The sequence below is a fragment of the Acanthochromis polyacanthus genome, chromosome 13, assembly GCF_021347895.1.
Source record: "Acanthochromis polyacanthus isolate Apoly-LR-REF ecotype Palm Island chromosome 13, KAUST_Apoly_ChrSc, whole genome shotgun sequence".
Lineage (NCBI taxonomy): Eukaryota > Metazoa > Chordata > Actinopteri > Pomacentridae > Acanthochromis > Acanthochromis polyacanthus.
In genome coordinates, this window is record NC_067125.1 from 34,060,392 (window position 1) to 34,080,699 (window position 20,308).

At 39.6% G+C, this 20,308-nt stretch overlaps 3 protein-coding genes across 3 annotated transcripts; all 3 read right to left on the reverse strand.

Moving 5' to 3' along the window:
* Nucleotides 1-231: 231 nt before the first annotated feature.
* LOC110955967 (extracellular calcium-sensing receptor-like) lies at nucleotides 232-3,919 on the reverse strand. Its single transcript, XM_022201166.2, has 6 exons — nucleotides 3,319-3,919; nucleotides 2,895-3,180; nucleotides 1,992-2,810; nucleotides 1,672-1,902; nucleotides 1,389-1,512; nucleotides 232-1,256 (listed from the first exon to the last, which is right to left on the reverse strand). Exons 1-6 carry the CDS (start codon nucleotides 3,522-3,524, stop codon nucleotides 343-345), a joined length of 2,580 nt encoding a protein of 859 aa, XP_022056858.2. The 5' UTR covers nucleotides 3,525-3,919; the 3' UTR covers nucleotides 232-342.
* Nucleotides 3,920-5,592: 1,673 nt separating this feature from the next.
* Nucleotides 5,593-9,334, reverse strand: LOC110955966 (extracellular calcium-sensing receptor-like). Its single transcript, XM_022201165.2, has 6 exons — nucleotides 9,132-9,334; nucleotides 8,764-9,052; nucleotides 7,805-8,611; nucleotides 7,485-7,712; nucleotides 6,869-6,992; nucleotides 5,593-6,732 (listed from the first exon to the last, which is right to left on the reverse strand). Exons 1-6 carry the CDS (start codon nucleotides 9,332-9,334, stop codon nucleotides 5,822-5,824), a joined length of 2,562 nt encoding a protein of 853 aa, XP_022056857.2. The 3' UTR covers nucleotides 5,593-5,821.
* A 1,617-nt stretch (nucleotides 9,335-10,951) lies between these two features.
* LOC110955981 (extracellular calcium-sensing receptor-like) lies at nucleotides 10,952-14,029 on the reverse strand. The gene is made up of 6 exons (XM_022201196.2): nucleotides 13,887-14,029; nucleotides 13,427-13,715; nucleotides 12,581-13,336; nucleotides 12,280-12,507; nucleotides 12,072-12,195; nucleotides 10,952-11,871 (listed from the first exon to the last, which is right to left on the reverse strand). The coding sequence occupies exons 1-6, from the start codon at nucleotides 13,994-13,996 to the stop codon at nucleotides 10,952-10,954; spliced, it is 2,427 nt and encodes an 808-aa protein (XP_022056888.1). The 5' UTR covers nucleotides 13,997-14,029.
* Nucleotides 14,030-20,308: the final 6,279 nt, after the last annotated feature.

Sequence of the window (20,308 nt, forward strand, 5' to 3'; positions counted from 1 at the left end):
TAAGTTTGATAGTTGTGTGGTGTATTTTAATTGAAGCAAAAACCACAACGATATTTGAATATCTGATTTTTATTTAAATTTTATTAACACATTTTATATACACAGAAATAGATTTCTTTAAATTAATAAGATGAAGAAAAATTACATTTACAATTCATGACAATAATTTGCAAGGCATGTGTACTGTAGATATACTGTAAGCAATGTAATATTTCAGATTTTAAACAGCTTAATTCGTGAATAATTGATTGTAGTTACAGTGTGACAGAATTCATTATATTTATTTATCTAGACTAAATTGGTGACAATACAAATTCTACTGTTGTGTTTTGAACAAATATCTCACAGGGATCTCAGAGTTCCTTTACCCATCAGATGTTTCTTTGTGTTGTTCTCAGGTTTTAGTAAAATGATGTAGCACTTGGGCAAAAAAATACAAAACAGCATCCCATAACTGGAAGCCAGAATAGCAAAAATCTCCACAGCCACAGTGAACTTCCCAGGAGAGCTGACATACGCTGGGATAAAGGTGATCCAGACTGCACAGAATATCAGCATGCTGAAAGTGATGAATTTAGCTTCATTGAAATTATCGGGAAGCTTTCGAGCCAAAAAAGCAAGCACAAAACACAACATGGCCAAGAGACCGACGTATCCCAACACAGCCCAGAAGCCCACAGGTGATCCCAGAGCACACTCCATTATAATTTTCTCTTTGTAATGTTGCATGTTTTTGAAAGGAAAAGGAGGATTTATTGTCAGCCAGAGTATACAAATTAGAACCTGTATGAGAGTAAAGCCCAGAACACTGAGTCTCTGCTGTGCAGGTCCGAACCATTTCATCACATTGCTGCCTGGAAGAGTCGCCCTGAAGGCCATCAACACCACTATTGTTTTCCCCAGAACACATGAGATGCAGAGGACAAAAGTAATGCCGAACACTGTGTGTCTCAGCATGCAGGACCACTCAGAGGGCCGACCGATGAAGGTCAGAGAGCACAGGAAGCACAGAGTTAAAGAGAAGAGCAGCAGGAAGCTCAGCTCAGAGTTGTTGGCCCTGACAATAGGAGTCTGTCTGTAGTGGAAAAAGATTAGCGCTATAGTCATCGCCAGGCACGCACCAAAGACCGAAAAGGTGACCAACAGTATGCCCATTAACTCCCTGAAGGTGAGGAACTCTATAGCTTTCATGTCACAGTTATTCCTCTCTCCGTTGGACTTGTACTCTGGAGGGCATTTATCACATATCACAGCATCTGAAAGCATAAATATGTTTAGGCTGTACAGCATGCACATCTTCAGATAAACTAATAAAGTGCCGGCCGTGATTTTGCCCATCAGAAACACACTGAGCACTAATGCAAAAGCTATGAATCCTGCTGTCTCACTTGTACTGTTGCTGAACTCTCCATCAGCACAGGTGATGCAATCAAAACAGCAGATAGGTTTGCCCTTGACAAAAGCCCTGCGGGTCCCTGGCAAACAGCTTTCACTGCACACAGACCTCGGCACCTGCATTACACAGAATATTAAAAACGACGACAAAATCATGTTCATATGGTAAAGAACTGCTACTGTTAGTGATATAGAGTGTCTAAACCTTGTTCAAAATAATAAAAACAAAATCTAAGTTAGAATTTAAAATCTCACAGTATGTCAGCATTAACTCACCTCAACGTTTTCTCCTGCCCAGATGGCACGCACGTCTGCTTTCATCTCAAACTGCTGCCCTTCAGGTCGGGAGGCATCATAATAACCAATAGTCTCAAATAGTATATAACCTGTCTCATCCATCTGCCAGTTCACCAGAGCATAACGTGCAACAGGGTCACCCAGCTCATCAAAGAACACATTTTCATTGATCTTCGTAGTAAAATTGATCAGAGTTAGATAATGCAGCACCTGCATGGAAACAGCAGCGTTATGATAAGACTACATACTCATTAACAGTAGTTTGGATTCATTCTCAGCTTTTTTGTTCTTATATTTACCTGCCATGGTTTGACATTTTCAATATCAGCACATGTATTGTTCTCAAAAGGCCCCTGTCCATCTTTGCAGTTAAACAGCATGTGCAGCGCGTGAGCAACAGCATACGTGGCCTTGTAAACATTATTCAGCAGGCTGGCATCTGAAACATCTGTGAAGCGTGTTTTTATGTCCCACAGAGACTCCTTCCCATCGCAGGCTACAACAGGAGCATGAATCTCTGGTCGGGGAGTCAGCGTGCAACTGAACACTGTCTCCCACAACTCCACAAGCCCCCGATTCCCCGGCGTGGTGGAGGGCCTGCTGTTGGCGAGAAACTCCTGCAGTCCAGGGATGTGAGCGTTCAGCGCTGCAAAGCCCACCGCCCCCTGGACCACAGCGTAGTTCACCGAGGAGGCAATATAACGATACGTGATCCAGCCTTCACTTCCAACCCACTGCAGACCTGTCACATTCTGAGCGTGAAGCTCTTTGATAAGTATGTCAAGGTCTGTTCCATCAGCAAATGCTACTATTACCTTAGAAGTGGATTTTTTTATAATATCCACCACCTCTAAGAACCACTTTCTGGGATCAGTTCGGTAAATGGCCAGTGAGTACTCAACACACACACCTTCCCTTTCTGCTGCTTCCAGGAAAGTCGCCATGCCACCGTTCCCATAGTCACTGTTAGTTCGGATGGCTCCCACCCAGGTCCAGCCAAAGTATTTCACAAGCTTTGCTAAGGCTTTGCTCTGGTAAATGTCACTGGGTATGGTCCTGAAGAAAGAGGGATAGTCTCTTCTGTTGCTAAGGCATGCACAAGTGGCTGAATGACTGATCTGAAAGACAGAAATAACACATGTTAAGCATTTCTCATTCAACACTCAGCTTCCCTTGACTCTTCCCTTAGCCCCAACACTCACCACAGGTATATGGAAGGGTCCCATGGTGCGTGCAATACCTATCGTAGAAGTGGATGTTGTTTCACCGATGACAGTATGCACATTGGAGAGTTTGGTGCAGTTGCTCGCTTCGCTCTCGTACCTGTTCATCAGGTTTAGTGATGCCCTGATGGACAGAGGGATGCTGGGGCAGGAGTCAAAGATCCTATAACCCAGCGTCACTCCTGGCAACAGTTCTGAGCTGTTGTTGATCTCTTCTATGGCAAACATCATAGTGAACGCATACTGAAGCTCTCCTGGGTCCAGTCTGAACAAAGAAGAGGGACCAATGTGTGCAACTTATGTAGCAAGAAATGTGAAACAGACATAAGACCACATCAAGACTGAAAATGTGAATAAACAGCACATATAACAATAAGAGTTACATGTTATCTCTTTCTCTCACCCTTCACACTGCATTGATCCTGGGTTGGCTTCGAGGGCTGGATTAACAGTGACTGGGTTCTGATGGAAGGAGAAAATGCCTCCAATGTTGATATCCCCCTCCTTAGAAAACTGAGACAGTTGTTTAGTCCCATATGATTCACACACAGGCTTCCCTCCTCTAACAGCCATAAGGGAAAGAAGTAGCAGGTCGGCTATCAGCAGCATAATTACTCAGCTGACTACCCAAGGCCTAAAGATAAAACTCCCTCAACTCTGAGCGTTTTATAGGAGTTTTCTATCTCAAAGCCCTGGAGCTTGGATACAACGTTTGTGAATATTGTCTATGTGCCATCCAGTGACATTGCCAGGAACAATTTTTGACAACAATAATTCCAGGAGCTCAAGCATGTCTTTAGGGATTTCTGAGTTGTAGTTGTTGTGAATTTGATTTCAGTTTTGCACTTTGATGTGAAGCCAAATAACTGAAGAAAAACAAATATTATAGACACGGGACCAGACCAGACACAGAAGCCAAAATCTAATATTGTACACCCACACCAATTTCTACACCAAATATATCACAGAGGAAGCGGTCTGATAAATGTACTGTATAATAAATCTACTGATTTTATTGTTTTTCTTGTAATTTCTATGTAATTCAGCACAGTCAGTTACATTAAAGTAGTCATAATTCAGTTTCAAGGATAGCAGAGCACTAAAGTGGTTAATTGTATTCAATATTCTCTGCAAAACTGCTCAGGGAAAAACTGCACATACAGCAATTAGAAGGAGCTTTGTCTTCATTTAACCAATTATATGTGATCACGTGTTTAATTTAGCTTAATCTCAGAAGGGGGCAGATAAAACCTTATTTTATTTATTGTGCCTGTGAGGCACACAACAAAGGCAGGTTTGGTGTAAATAGCTTTGTGGTCTTAAGACTAATGCATAAGCTTCAATACCACTTTGTTGTTCAGGTGATTCATTTGGTATCCTGTTATGTTCTTATTGTGTCAGTAGGTGCCAGTTAATTTGTGAGGAATTGGAGTTTGTGGTTCATAATACAAAATGTTTGCACTGTTGTTGGTCCGAAATAAAATGAAACTTTTCTGAAGAAACATAAAACTCAAACAGAAACATTGTGAATTGCATGATGTTGTTTCTATGGTCACTGATTGTTATTCATTTTGAACAGCAAATTAGATGGTAAATGGGGATGTCTATGTATGGGATCTGTCCTTAGTGTGGGCTAGTTAGCAAATAGGTCACTGACATGAGGGTTTTTAGTGGGCAGCAAAAGACACAATGCCTCAACGGCCTAGTGGTATCGTGTTTTTGGGCTGCTGCATTTTTGTGAACATGTTATCTCTGGAATGCTGACTGAATTTCCTCAAATCTGGCAAAAACCTTCACTTCAGATTTGGATGGTCAAAGGTCAAAGGTTACTGTAATCTCGCAAAACATATTTTTGGCCAAAACTCAGGAATTGAAATGCTAATTATGACAAAATTCCCATGCAAATCTTTAATAGGATAACATTATGAAATGATGACATTTCAAATCCAAAAGGTCAGTGGTCAAGTCTGATTAGCCAGGTCACACAACTGCAAAATAGTGTTCTTGTTCTTTGTAAATGTAACAAAAAAAAAAAAAAAAGCTTCTGTGTTTCTTTGTGAACATCTCTTTGTGAATTCAGTGAGGATTTAAGGGTAATGGGAAGTGTTTTATTTACATAAGCTACATTAAGCCAGCATAGATTGATAGATAGGTTTTAAAGCTTTTAACCTGATCACCTGAATAAAATAAGCTATCAATCAGCCAAAATTCTCTGTGGACAGTGTATTTTCTACTCGCACTACAGATGACAACAAAACAGAACAACAGTAATTTTATCACAACTAAATCAATCAGTCCTGAGACCATTAGAGAACAAGTGTGCGTGGGCTGAATGCTCAAATATGACATTTACTGACTACAATGAACTAGAAAAATAATAGCAACAGTTATAAGTCTATAGGTGCTCACAGCTCTCTGAATATAATCAAAGCATCAACACGTTAACACGGTGTTTCTGCATTTATCTCAGCTTTAAGTTGTGGTTCTTGCTGCTTGCTGAGTTTAGAGAGTAAATGTTTATTTTAAAAAAAGGCTAAAAGGACCTTGCATGCATCATACTAAGTGAACTTGTACTCAGAGATAAACACCCATTCAATTTGTTCATGTATCCTGTAGTGTTTTTTTTTGTTCAAATAGCATATGTCAAATGATATGGACTCTAAGATGCAATAGCATTTTTACAAAAGACACATTAAGCTTTCCAAAAACCTCTTTAATAAAGGAAACCGCTGCTGAGAGGGAACAATCTGCTGCTTTCACTTACTGCTCTTTACAGTTTTTCCACAGCTGTCTCTGCTCGTGGCCTCCAAAGTCAAATTAATTCTATATTCTTAGTGTTTTAAAAAAAAAATCATATAAGTGTATTTCACTTCAGACATCCGTGTATTGCTAGCCTATGTACTCATTTACTGTGTTTTTGGCTGCTTTCTCCCCATCATATGTCTTTTTGTATTTCTCTCTGGTTTCAGTAGCAAAATGTAACATTTTGGAACAAATATACAGAAAAACAAACCAAAGCTTGAGGCCAGAATAGCAAATATCTCCACAGCTACAGTGAACTTCCCAGGAGAGCTGACATACGCTGGGATAAAAGTCACCCAGACTGCAGTGAATATCAGCATGCTGAAGGTGATGAATTTGGCTTCATTAAAATTGTCAGGCAGCTTTCGAGCCAGAAAAGCAAGAATGAAGCAAAGCACAGCCAGAAGTCCTATATAACCCAACACCGCCCAGAATCCTATAGGGGAACCTATATCACACTCTAGAACAATCCTTTCTGGAGCATAAGCTGTATTTTTGTAGGGAAACGGCGGAGCAAGAGTTAACCACAGCACACAAACCAACACCTGAAGTAAAGTACAGCCAAGAACACTTGTTCTCTGAAATGGAGCAGAACACTGAGGGATGGTATTTGTTGGCCTTCTAGCCTTGAAGGCCATCACCACTGCTATGGTTTTAGCCAAGACACATGACATGCACAAGGCAAAGGTGATGCCAAAAGCTGTGTGTCGCAGCATGCAGGACCACTCAGAGGGCCGACCGATGAAGGTCAGAGAACAGAGGAAGCACAGAGTTAAAGAGAAGAGCATCAGGAAGCTCAGCTCAGAGTTACTGGCTTTGATGAGAGGTGTGTGACGAAACCGACAGAAGAGACATGACATCACTAATGTTAAACTGGCTCCAAACAATGAGAAAGCAGTGAGGAGGGCCCCCATGGCTTCTCCGTAAGATAAGAACTCGATCACCTTTGGAACACACCGGCTGTGATCTTGGTTTGACCAGTACTCCAGTGGACACCGTGAACACTCTGCAGAATCTGAGCAGAAAACACGAAACATTCACGTGCTCATGCTGTAGGCTGCATGTTTTTTGATAGATCTCATATTAAAGCAAGCTTGGATTACAGATTCAGACTTTGTCTTCCAGGAAATAATAGGAAAGTTTCTACTTACTGCTGGAGTTGCTGATCTCTCCAGCAGCGCAGGCGACGCAGGAGAAACAGCAGATGGGTTTACCTTTAATCACAGCCTGCCGGAAGCCTGGCAGACAGCTTTCACTGCAGACAGACAGTGGCCTCTGTAACAACAACACAACTTAACAGCCACAATTTGTTGTTCTTGTAACCCAAACACTTCAATTAAACCATTTCATTCAATTATCATTAGTAGCACTAAAATAAACTGTAAACTTAAACATTTGTCAACCTTAAGCTTAAGCCCTTCAGAAACTGCAGAAGTGAATACTCAGTATGTCAACGAATTGTTTTAACATTGTTCCAATTAAAAATTCTAATTAACAAGTGACAAAATTATATATAGAGATTTTTTTTTGCCTATGTGACTCCACAGCTTAAAAGTACAAGACTCCATAGTCCATTCTTAATTATCCTATTTTTAATTCCGAAGAAAATTTACATCAAGTAATGTGATTGTATAACTAAAAGAGTTGTCTAAATTTGCTTGCATGAGTACTGTTGTTTCAAATTCATTCAATATGACATCAGCTTTTTCTGCATCCACAACAACTTATTTTCAAATATGAATACTCTATACATATGTTGTTTAATACCTGAAGGGATTCAGCAGCCCATGTTATGTTTATTCCATTCATAGTGAACTGCTTTCCATTTGGCAGTGAAGCATCATAGCTGCCTACAGCCACAAACAAACTATCCCCTGCCCTGTTTCTCTGCCAGTTCACCAGCTCATAAGTGGCTGCAGGGTCTCCGTTTCCATCAAAATACACTCTTTCTCCTGACTGAAGTCTAAAATTTACATCTTGGAGGTGTCGCACAACCTACAAAAATAACATTGTAGTGAATACCTTCGCGTATGTGGAAATGTACATTATTTGAAATACATACATATTTTATTAAGGTAATTTCTTACCTGTTTTGGCTCTAAATGATCTTTCCAGAGACATGACTGATTCACAGTTTCGTCAATTTGTCCACATTTTAACATACTATGAATGGCATGAGCTGCAGCGTACACAGCCTTATACACATTATTTGATATTCTCAGCTCTGACACATCTGTGAAAGGATTATGAACGTCCTGCAGTCTTTCAGAGCCGGAGCAGTGACTCTGACCATGCAGATCCGATTTAAAACTGCAGTCAAAGGTCGCTTCCCAGAACTCTCTCAGCAGGTTACTCTGTGGATCCTGACTTGGGTTAACCTGCAAAAGAAATTCCTGCAGGCCTGTGATCTTTGTCTTTCTAATAGTGAAGCCCAGAGACCCCATCAGCATGCTAGAGTACCTCTTATTAGCCAAATGACCTGCTGTAATCCAGGATTCACTGCCCACCCACTGCAGCCCAGTCAAGTTCTGCTTCAGAGCTTCCTCAAGGAGAATGTTCATCTCGCTTTGTGCAAGAAAGGCGACCAAAACCCTTGCACTGCCACTACGCATCACTCTGACCACCCTTGCAACCTGCTCACCAGAGTCAGTCCTTGAAATGGCCTCTGAATACTCAACACAAATCCCCTCCTGACGTGCAGCTGTGATAAATGTTGCCATTCCATTATTGCCATAGTCATTGTCGCTTCTGACTGTCCCAACCCAGGTCCATCCAAAGTGTTTTACCAGTTTTGCCAGGGCTCTGCTCTGGTAGTAGTCACTGGGGATGGTTCTGAAGAAGGAGGGGTACTGCTTTCTGTTACTCAGACAGGCACATGTGGCAAAGTGGCTGATCTAGTACAAAACAGAAGGAGAGAAATGAAAATACATTTAATACATGCAAGCGGGCAGGCACTGGCAATTTAACTTTAACTGACGTTTACTATAACATAGCCAGAATTCAGTGTTTGTAGACAGTTACTTCCATAAATATTGTACGTTTTTACCACTGGTATCTGGAAAATCCCTGAAATCTGTAACATCACAATGGTTGAGGAGGACTCGGAGGCTCCGATAACAGCATGAACAGATGAGAGACCAGAGCAGTTTTTACCCGGACTCCTTTCCTGCCCATTCATTAGACCCATTATTGCACGTGTGGAAGGCAGCGTTGAACCGCAGCTGTCAAATATCTTATAACCCAGAGAGACATTAGGCAGCAGGGAGCTGCTATTGTTGATCTCCTCGATGGCAAAAATCATTGTTTGTGCAAAACGAAATTCTCTGAAATTTATCCTGAAAAAGAGTAAGAGATCAGACTTCATGCAACATCTCTTGAGTCAGTATGTCAGCAAAGGAAACCAACAAACAATACCTGGAGCATGTCAAAGGTTCTGGATTGTCTGTGAAGGAGAGTGAAGGCTTTGAGATTTGGCTGTGGATGGAAAAAGCTCCTCCAATAGTAATATCTCCTTTCTTAGACAACAGAGGGAACTCCGGCCTCCCCAGCATCTCACAGAGAGGAGAGTCTTCCTGCTGTGCTCTGACGGCTCCCATAACAGCCACAAACAGAAACATTACACTGATGCAGCAACACATCTTTTACAAAGACACACACACATGCACACACAACCCTGTGTTGACTTATTCTATCACTATCCCAAATATGTGCCTGCGTTAATGGGCAGAGCTTTATACTTCTACAGATGGTGATGATTGAGGTCGTCTAATCAAATCACAGCGTGGTGATGATGTCAGGCTGCTCCGCTTCATTTGGGATGAAATGATATTTTTGATAGAACCATTCTGTCATCATAACTGTAAACTGTGTGTCAAGAAGTCTCAAAGAAAAGGCTGGATGTTTTTTTCCCCTTGCAGCAAATATGTTGTATTGAATCTTTTTTAAATTATTGTATAATTATAGCTGCTATGTAAAAACTTACCATGGTGGTTTGGGGTTTCTAAAACAGATGCCAAAATGCAATACAAAAACAATTGATAGTGGAAATTAAAGCAAAAAGGCAAGAATGATCTATGCAAATTACTTGTACTGTTTTAATCAGTATTAACTGGCATGCGTGTGTGCAGGCATGCGTGTGTATGTGTGTGTGTTGGGGATGCTGTTGTGAACATTAGTGTGTTATTATAAAATAGCACATAACAAAGCCATACAAAAAGTTCTGTACAGAAAAAAAATACAAAATAGGAGCCCAGGATTCATAAGACTCACATCTAATTCTGCAATTAGCATATATTGCCAACATTCAGCTTTGCAAATAGCATTTCGTGTACTAGCAGCCATACCAACAATCTTTCCTTAACCCCGGTGTGATTATACACTTATTGTGAGGTTGGAAGAAGCATCAAATACTCACATGAGACTGTCCTTTATGTTGATACATATTTTGTAGTTTGTAATATTAAGATTTTAGATGCAAGTCATTTTTCACACTGTATATTTTGTTCATGATAGAATTTGTACATTTTTACACACTGTATATTTTGCACATTACATATTTTTTATTACCCCATCCTTTTTCTGCTGTAACATCATTTTAAACAAAGGATCAATTGTCTATCCATCCATCCAACTCCCTTCAGTGTTTCTGTGCAAAAATGCAATCATTGTCACTTTACTGTAAATATATAAAATTATTATCTCGCCACATATGTGGTATATGTAGGGCATGTGTACATATTAAAATGTAGTTTTATGTGCATTTCATAAGCATGTGCAAAATATAGAATATGCATTCTTACAGCTCAAAGCATGATAGAGTTTATCTAACAATAATGTAATACAACTGGGGCTGACTAAAATACAATGTGAACTCCTAAGTTAAGGACAACTTGGTTCTGAGTTTCACTAATAATATCTGCTTTTCTTCTATCCCTTTGAACAAAGTTAATCTTTGTCCCAGCAATCGGCCATGCAGTTTTTTATGCATTTGTTTTTCATGGTGCGTAACGATCATTGCAGCATTTCTCACCTATGATGCACTGATGGAAGAGAAAATATGATCAGTGACATATTTTATATTTCCAGATTTTTATTTTGCATGTGGTGGCTTTCCTCTCAGTCATGATTGAAATGTGACTGTAACTGGTAGTAGCTCTACTGTGCAGGCATTAGAAACAAACAACAGTATATTGTATTACATTAATATAAAATGACTAAGATTAATCATAAAACTGTTAATAATGTACATCACTATTTGATGTCTTTCCCATTATGTGTTTCTTAGTATTCTTCTCTGGCCTAAACAAAATTATGAAACATTTTGGAAGAAAAATGCAGAAAAGCAGTCCATAGCTGGAGGCCAGAATAGCAAATATCTCCACAGCCACAGTGAACTTTCCAGGAGAGCTGACGTACGCTGGGATAAAGGTGATCCAGACTGCACAGAATATCAACATGCTGAAGGTGATAAATTTAGCTTCATTGAAGTTATCAGGTAACTTTCTAGCCAGAAAAGCAATTATAAAACATAGAAGAGCTAAAACCCCAATGTATCCTAACACAGCCCAGAATCCCACAGGTGACCCCAGAGCACACTCAAGAATTATCTTCCCCTTATAGTGACTCATATTTTTGAAGGGAAAAGGAGGATTTATTGTCAGCCACAGTATACAAATTATAACCTGTAAGAGAGTGAATGCCAGAACACTGAGTCTCTGCTGTGTAGGCCCGAACCATTTCATCACATTTCTACCCGGAAGTGTCGCTTTAAAGGCCATCAAAACCACTATTGTTTTGCCAAGAATGCAAGAGATGCAGAGGACAAAGGTGATGCCGAACGCTGTGTGTCTCAGCATGCAGGACCACTCAGAGGGCCGACCGATGAAGGTCAGAGAGCACAGGAAGCATAGAGTTAAAGAGAAGAGCAGCAGGAAGCTCAGCTCTGAGTTGTTGGCCTTCACCAGCGGAGTTTCCTTGTGGATTAAGAACAGAGCGGCCACTATTATAGTGAGGAGCACTCCGAGCAACGTGAAAAACACAAGTATTTTACCCATAACTTCAGTGAAGGAGAGAAACTCAACTTTTTTCAGTACACATGCGTCTCTGTTTTGATTGGACCAATACTCTTCAGGACACTTTCTGCAGTCAATAGAATCTGTAATAAAAATATTTACTATTATTATATCGTATTCTGTTATATTAACTTAACATGAAACAGTTCTTAATATTGTAGTTTAAATAGTTACATCCTAAAAACAGAAATAAGAGACCGTACCATTGCAGACCTTAACATGATACACAGACTGTAGCAGGTAAACATTGTATGCAAATCACCATAATTCCCATCTGGAGTACCTGTGGTGTTGCTGATTTTCCCATCTGCACATGGTATGCAGTCATAGCAGCAGACTGGCTTTCCTTTTTGAAGGACTTTATGAGTTCCTGCACGACAGCTGCCACTGCACACTGATACAGGCAGCTGTGAATCATATAAAAAACAAAGATTTCTTTTAAATGGATTACTAATGATCAAACTTATCAGGCTATGTGATAAATTATTTACCTCTTTGCTTCCTCCAGGCCACATTATAGCTTCAGTGTTGAGAACAAACCTCTGTCCAGGAGGCAAGGAGGCGTCATAGTAGCCAACTGGTTTAAACTGAACCGATCCATCTGATCCACGCTGCCAGTTCACCACCTCATACCTGGCCACGGCTGCTCCAGTGCTGTCAAACCACACTTTGTCCCCATTCTTGATAGTAAAATTCACCTGTTTTAGAGACTCTACAACCTGAAAAAAAATACAGCATGTCAGTATATTTCTTTACAAAACGAAGAAATAAACAGTTATCGGTTTATTTTACCTGCCACGGTGTGACCTTCACTGTCTTATCACACCCCTGAGTGTGTGAGCACTTTAAGATGCTGTGCAAAGAATAAGCAACAGCATATATTGCTTTGTAGATGTTACTGGAGTATCTCAGTTCAGCCACGTCATCATCATTATATCTCAGCTCAATTAAATCTTGGTTTTCTTTGCAAGACGCTGTTTTTGTCCCACTGCTCCTATTTGTCTCCTCACACTTAAATTCTGTCTCCCAGAAGTCTTTCACTAAAAAATCCTCCAGGCCACTGATATTGGCCTTTTGCACTGCAAAGCCCAGTGAACCTCCCAGCACACTGAAGCTGGTGGGAGTCACGAGGCTGTCAGCAGTGATCCAGGCCTCCACACCGATGAACTGTCGGGCTGTGATGTTGTTCAGACTCAGCTGCTCCAGCAGGTTGTTCATCTCTACGTGGGCCAGGAAGCCGACGATGACCCTGGCGGTGCTCTTCTGGATCACTTCTACCACTTTTAGAAGTTTTTCTGGGTCTGAACGGTGAAATTTTTCTGTATACTCCACACACACTCCTTCCTCCTGGGCTGCAGCCAGGAAGATAGCCATGCCGTTGTTGCCGTAGTCACTGTCGCTGTTGACCGCTCCAACCCACGTCCAGCCAAAGTGCTTGACCAGCTGGGCGAGGGCTCGGCTTTGGTAGAGGTCGCTAGCAATGGTTCGGAAGAAAGAGGGATACTCTTTCCTGCTACTCAAACACTCACAGGTAGCTGAGTGGCTTATCTGAGAATGCACAATAGAGAGATTCAAGAGAGAGACACAATAAAGACAGTCTTCACATAATGCACTTGTTACCCATCAACCTCCTCTTACCACTGGCATTTTAAATGGTCCTGTAGTCCTTGACAGCACAATAGTTGAAGAGGATTCAGACTCTCCAATAATAGCATGAACAGCTGATTGTCCAGAGCATTTCCTTTCTAAAGTCCACTCATCACCATTCATCAGGGCCATCACTGCACGCATTGAGGACAGTGTTGAGCCACAGTTGTCATAAATACGATATCCGACAGAAACATTTGGAAGAAGAAATTTACTTCTGTTGATTTCCTCAATAGCAAATATCATGGTCTGGGCAAATCGGAACTCCCTGAGGTTGATGCTAAGACAACAAGAACAAAACATAAACTCGCGCATAAACTAAATTCTTGCTTGTGTTGTACGTCGCTTTGGACAAAAGCGTCTGCTAAATGAAATTGTAGAATTGTAGAATTCAGTGTTGTAAAAATCATGAGAAAGTGTTTTTTTGTGTGTGTGTAGAGCTCGAAATTACCTGGAACACCTGAGTCGTGTTGGTTTCTCTGTAAAGTCAAGTGGAGGTTGTGTGATTTTGCTGTGGATGGAAAAGGCTCCTCCAATCATGACGTCTCCCTCTTTGGACATCAGAGGGAACTCTGGACTCTCCAGAATCTGACAGAGGGGAGCTTCCTCGTCCTCCACTGTTTCAGAAGCCAACAGGAGACCAATGAAAATCAGGCCTGTTATCGCAGGTAGCATTTTCTGCTCACAGGATAGCCACCTGGATCGAGGTCAAAGCAGACTTTAATGTGATGTTTTATCAGCTTCACTGATGGCAGGGCTCACACGCATACAACCAATCAGAGAAAAGCGAGATAGGACAGCCTTGATTCGCTTCATCATTTTATTGTATGCAATGCTTTTGCCTTAGCAGGTTTGTTATTAAGTTATTCATACAAAGCATGTGAACATATGTATAGGAAATGGGAAAAAATAGCAGTGCATCATAATATAACACAAAGGTGCCATTCTGTATTCTGTCTGTACTTAGGCTATTTGAATGTTTGTCCTATTTTTTTGTCTGTTCTTTTCCTTGTTATGTTTGGTTCATTGTTTGTTTTTTACAAATTTAGAACTTTAAGCTAAAAAAATGTTATAAATACATAGATTTCCTTTGCATTCGATTTCTGCACTATGTTAACTTTATGTACACATTCATTGTGAGCATTATAGTAATCCCAGCTTTTGCTCTGTGATATTTATGTTTGTTTGTTTGTTTGTTTTTACTTAATGAGTGACATATCCACCATGTCACTATATACGGATAGTGTATACTATTTTCCAGTAAACCCCAGTTTTGGAAACTGTGTTGAACCAGTTAGGAAGCTGGTTTAACTTCAACCCTACTGAGTGGAAAACCCGCACACCCCAAGTATACTTTTTGTTGTATCTCAAAAGTGTGTCGTTATGTGATTCCAATTTTGGATGACTTTACCAGTCAGTTTGTTCTTGATTATTTTACATCCTCATTTTTTGTTTCTGTTTTGATTAGTGGTTTTTTTTTTTTTTTAAATAGTAGCAATATATTGGGTTCAGGGAGGACTGCAGTCAAAAACATCAAATTCAGAGTATACAGCTTTAAAAGATGAGAAGATTTTTGAAATTCATGTTTGCTGTGGGTCAAAACTGAAACTATGGCAGACTATCAAGGTAGTCGGGTCACTCAGTCAGTCATTTTGAAGATGACAAACAGATTTGTAAAGCATAGATATTAAGGGTTGTACCGCTACAAAAAAGCTCAAATTTGAAAGGAAAAGCAGCTATTTATGTCTAACACAATCTGAAAATTATCAGAAAAATAATACTGTCTTTCAAGATGCAATTAATTACATAATTAATAATGTTTTAAGAAGAAATAAATGAACAATTTGTTATAAAGGCTGTTTCTTAAAATAGTTTATTCTAAGGGTTCCTTGGTTCTTGAATATATATTCTTAAGTATAATGACAATTCAAAGTCAAACACATTTCCTCAGATTAAGCTGCAAATGTCAACATAATTATCAGACAAACTGCATCGGTTTGTGACGGATGCTATTTCTTATATTCTGTCATTCTCTTCCTTTTTTTAAAGGAGTCTACACGAGCCATGAAGACTGTGTTAAAGCAGAAACAGTAAATATGACAAATATATTTAATTCCATACACACAATAATCAGCGTCAGCCATAATTCAAGACTGAACGGTTTGAGTGCATTTGGAATCAGTTTTCTTTTATTTTACTCTATATGTCACATCATTTTAGAGGATTCCGCATTTAGATAGTGGAATTAAAGTTCCTCCTTTGACACCAGATCAAAATAAACAATTTGACAAACACTATTTAGCAAAACATTCAGCCATGTCATATTTAATTTGGTGTTATTGTTGTTTTCCAGTCAAAGGGATGTGTATTAGTCAGCTGTGCCAGTGCCTCTTAGGCCCCTTTTAATTAAAAAGAAATTTGTTTGTGTGTTTGTGTAGCGATGCCTGTTAGTTTATGAAACACTTCAAAGTCTCTGTCGGTTTTGTCTTTTGGGAGCTGATTTAGTCGGAACAAGTTGAAGTTCAGGTGCCTTAGGCTTGACCATGACTTAAACCTCAGGCATTTCTCCATCACAAGCACACTAATGAACTAACTAACTCCCTCTGGAGTTCCCACTGACTCCAGCCAGCCACAACCTTTTTGTTTTTCCTGGAAACTTCCCTTCAGGGCTGTTGCATCATGATCCCCTTAAGATCTGCACTAGGGAACTTGTTGCTTTTGTCAGGACTGTGCCCTGGAGCTCAAAGTTTGACACTTGACCATGTTGATTGATTCTGAACGTAACAAACTTGAAGAAAGATAGCTACAGATTTTGAGTTTAGACGTTTGTCTTTTTTAGAAAAGTGATGTAATGAATGTATGACATGAGCCATCTAATTAGACACCAGTTTAGATAAATTTCTAAAACAGATTATACAGTAAAGGTGCCACGATAACCTTACAATAAACAATTAATGAAAACTGTTATTAAATATTGGCATGTTTTTATTGTTTTACATGCACAATTAAATAGGAACTGTTTAATAGCTAATCATGCCTGGATAATACAATAAGAAAGGACCTGACTCTGACTCCAATGTGTTTGCCTATTATCGTCCTCTATGTTAATTGTTTTAACATATTAATGATTGATCTACCTTGATGTTACGTTACAGCAGCTGGCAGGAGGTTCACGGAAAAAACTGCAGGGTTCATCTAACCTGAATATACAAACAAGTGACAAATCAAAGGAAGAATCTGAGAAAAAACTGCAAATGCAGGAGCTTCCACACAGGTGGACTGCATGGTAAACAACTAGCATCCTCTTGTTTTGTGGCATCGATAAAAATGATGAGCAAGTCCGGTTAGTCTGCATTTTTTATCCACATGGCAAGAGTAAAAGACCCAGACGACTTAGAGCGAGGGCTAACTGTTAACATGGGCAGCAGCTTCAGTCACACAGACTGCTTTGTAATAATAATGACGAAATGGACATCTGCAATTACCTCTGATAAGAAAGACAGTAAATGGAGTAAAAAAAAAAAAAATTGTGTTCCACAGTGTACTGATACTCAAGCATTAGTACCATGTTGCTTTTCCTCAGGTAACTGAAAATGTAAGTGCAGGATGTGATCAGTGAAGTCTGTTGACAGTTTCACAGGGAAAGTAGAAGGGCTGCAATGAGATTAATGCATATGTGACAGCGAAATGGTGCAGAAACTAAAGGCACTGATAGGCAGAGATGTGAATAAAGTGAAATGATCAGGTACAGTACATGCCTGAACCTCTGGACCGCACAGTGAGAGGATCTAGTGGCTCTGTTATAGTGTGGAGGCCATTTTTCTGGCCACTTGTTTGGGTCCACTTGTCTTCATAGATGAAAGGGTCCACTGTAAATCAATTTTAAAAAAAAGAAAATCCCAGCATGATCACCTATATTTTGTGATGATACGTGTCTACCCTGATGGGATTTGTCTGTTTCAGGTAATACTTCTACTTCTGGGACAGGAAGGGGCCTTGAATGGTTTGATGAAAATTATGTGTATCATATAATACAGTCTTCACAGTCACCGGATGTCAGCCTAACTGAACACCAATTGGAGGATTCTGAACAATGTGTTTAACTGTGCTCACCACTGCCATCATCAAAGCGTCAAATAAGAGAATATCTTTTGGAAGAAAGGTGCTTATGCCTACTAAAGACTTCTACAGACTTAGAGAATCAATGTCAACAAGTTTGAAGCTGTTCTGGTGACATGTTGTGGCCCAACACCTTACAAATCTTTTCTTGTTAGTTTTGCTTTGTTTTGAGCGAAAGATCTATATAAAGACAAAGATGCACATGCTTGTATATGGAATTAAAATCCCAAATCAACACAATGATTAAAAATTATGTGATAATAAGTATGACAGTGGCCATGATGCCTCCAACTATAACGAGCCAACTGCACAAGACACATCTGAAGTAGCTGTAACACCTTATCACCACATGTTCATAGAGGTATGCAAACTTGCTGAAAGGCAAGCAGAGAAAACAAAGTATTTCACTAAAATTGGAATAAAAATAGCTGATAAGTCTAATGTCTGCTAAATTGACCAAAGCTAAGCATGACAGTTAATCTTATGAGTAGTTTTCTCTTTGCAAAATGTTTAATATATTAGAGGATGAGAACACAATCACACACCAGTCTTTTCATGGTGAACTATAAGCATGACCATACCATGGAGAATGTTGCCACCTTATGGCATTATTGTGCAGTACAGTATTATTGCTGGAAGCTATAATTATGACAGAAATTATTGTGCAGATTATAATTAATATTATTATTACTGTTGTTAGTATTATCACTACTGTTATTATTAATAATAATGATATGATGAAAATAAGAACAAGAAAAAGTAGAAATTGTTTATGAAGGGTTCTTGCCAACACAATGAAAACTCTACAGAAGGTATACAGTAAAATAATCAAAGAATATTAAAAAGACCAAAAAAAAAGTGAAGCCAAATCTAAATATGAACACAAACTAGCATACAATATATAATGCTAATGTGATGTCTTCAGTGGGACTTGCTGCTCTTTTATGAACCAGTGAGGTGACAAACTGACCACAATGCATTCTGGGAAAAAAGTCCAGTTGAAGAGTAGGAAACAACAGTTGTAGAGTGGGAGTAGGTGAGCAGCATGTTACTGTGCTGGAAATGCAAACTGTAGATTTAAGTTTGTTGTCAGGGGTAGTTTAGCTTGAATCGGTAATGTTATACCTGAATGTTCAGTGTAGAGTCAAAGAAAACATGTTCTTTATTATAATGACTGCACCTACATATTCTGTTGAGCCATTTTAGATTGAATGCTGTCCTTAGAAAATTTCAAAGAAAAGGTCACTGTATATCAGGTAATTGTAGTTTCTTTTCTATGCACAGCCTTAACAGCGACTCAGAAATGTTCATAAATCTCACAACGCTTCGGGAATCAAAGAGTGACCTTCAGTAATAGAGAGAAACCTCATCTGATTTGAAGCACCACTTCAGACTCCCAGAGGGAGTGAAGTCCATGGAGTGCTTTGTTTGCCTAAACCCAACAGAACCAGGAGGACTCGGTTAAGGTTATCCTTTATGGGAAGTCTTTTCATTCTGCCCTGGCTGTCTGATGGACACCCAGAGAGGCCCATGAGCCTGACTGTCTCCTTCTAAACATGTAATTTATCAAGCAATTGCTGATGATTTAGAGCTGCTTTTGCAAAGACTCTAACCAGGCAGATTAATCTCTGAAGGACGTAGGAAGATAACAACATACTGAATAAAGGGGCATGTAACAGGAAATCTGTTCAGACTCGATTCTAATGACCAAGTGCAATTATGGGTTTGATTAAGCCAAATTAAATTACATCCAAACTGTGGGTGGAGGAACATTCAGACCCTCCTTGAGTGAAATACACTGTTATTTAGCAGAAACTGGATTTATAACTCAGTGAATACTGCCAAGTTGTTTGAATTCTGATGCCAGAACTCCAAGAAAGTCAGCCAGAAGGAGAGGAAGAATAAAGAAGAATCAAGGTTGCTTCATCTAAAATTATAACGCTAGTTCTTGCCAACATTCACTGCTAATGAAATGAAATTCATCTAAGTATGCAAGTCTCTTCTGGAGAAGCATAATTTTTGTGTCATTATGACAACCACAACACACATTACAGCGGCATAAAATGTTACATTTGTTTTGCTCAGCTGAGCATGTTATTTTAACTTTTCCCACCTGAAGCGTCATTTGAAATTGAAAGGTTTTCTTACTTGTGTTTTCTTTTCTGATTACACTGACAAACATCTAAATGAACCTCAAACAGATTTCTTTATTGCACTCAATATGTGTTAAAAAGGCTTTGATATGCCAGATTGTTACACTAAACCCAAAAATATTTTCTTCTCTCTAATATCAAACTAATTAGTGTATCTGACAGGGTATAATGATCCTACTGTAGTCTCGCTTATTAACGTGTGTGCTTTGTTTTGAAGGAGGCAAGCTCCCATTCAATTAAAAAGCTCAGAATTAATTAATTTCCAGCACAACACCTGGTGAGCTCCTGTTTCATAGCCTCGGGCCCAGATGTCATCAGTCTTGTCGGAAACACTTACTTGTCTTTGCTTGCCCAGCTGCTCCCCTTTGTTCCTTCTCCCCAGCCCTCTTGGGTAAAAGTTAAATTGGCAGGTTTAGGATGATGTCATTACGTCACCTCCCTTCCACGATATGCACAAAAACAAGTTTAAGTGCTTCCCAGGTGTGTGTATGCTTCAGTGCGTGCTGTTGTTCATAACTAATTCATGGGCTATTTTCCTGATGTACAAGTTCACAAACAAATCACTCACAAACATACCTCCTCCCCATGGAGCATCTCTCAA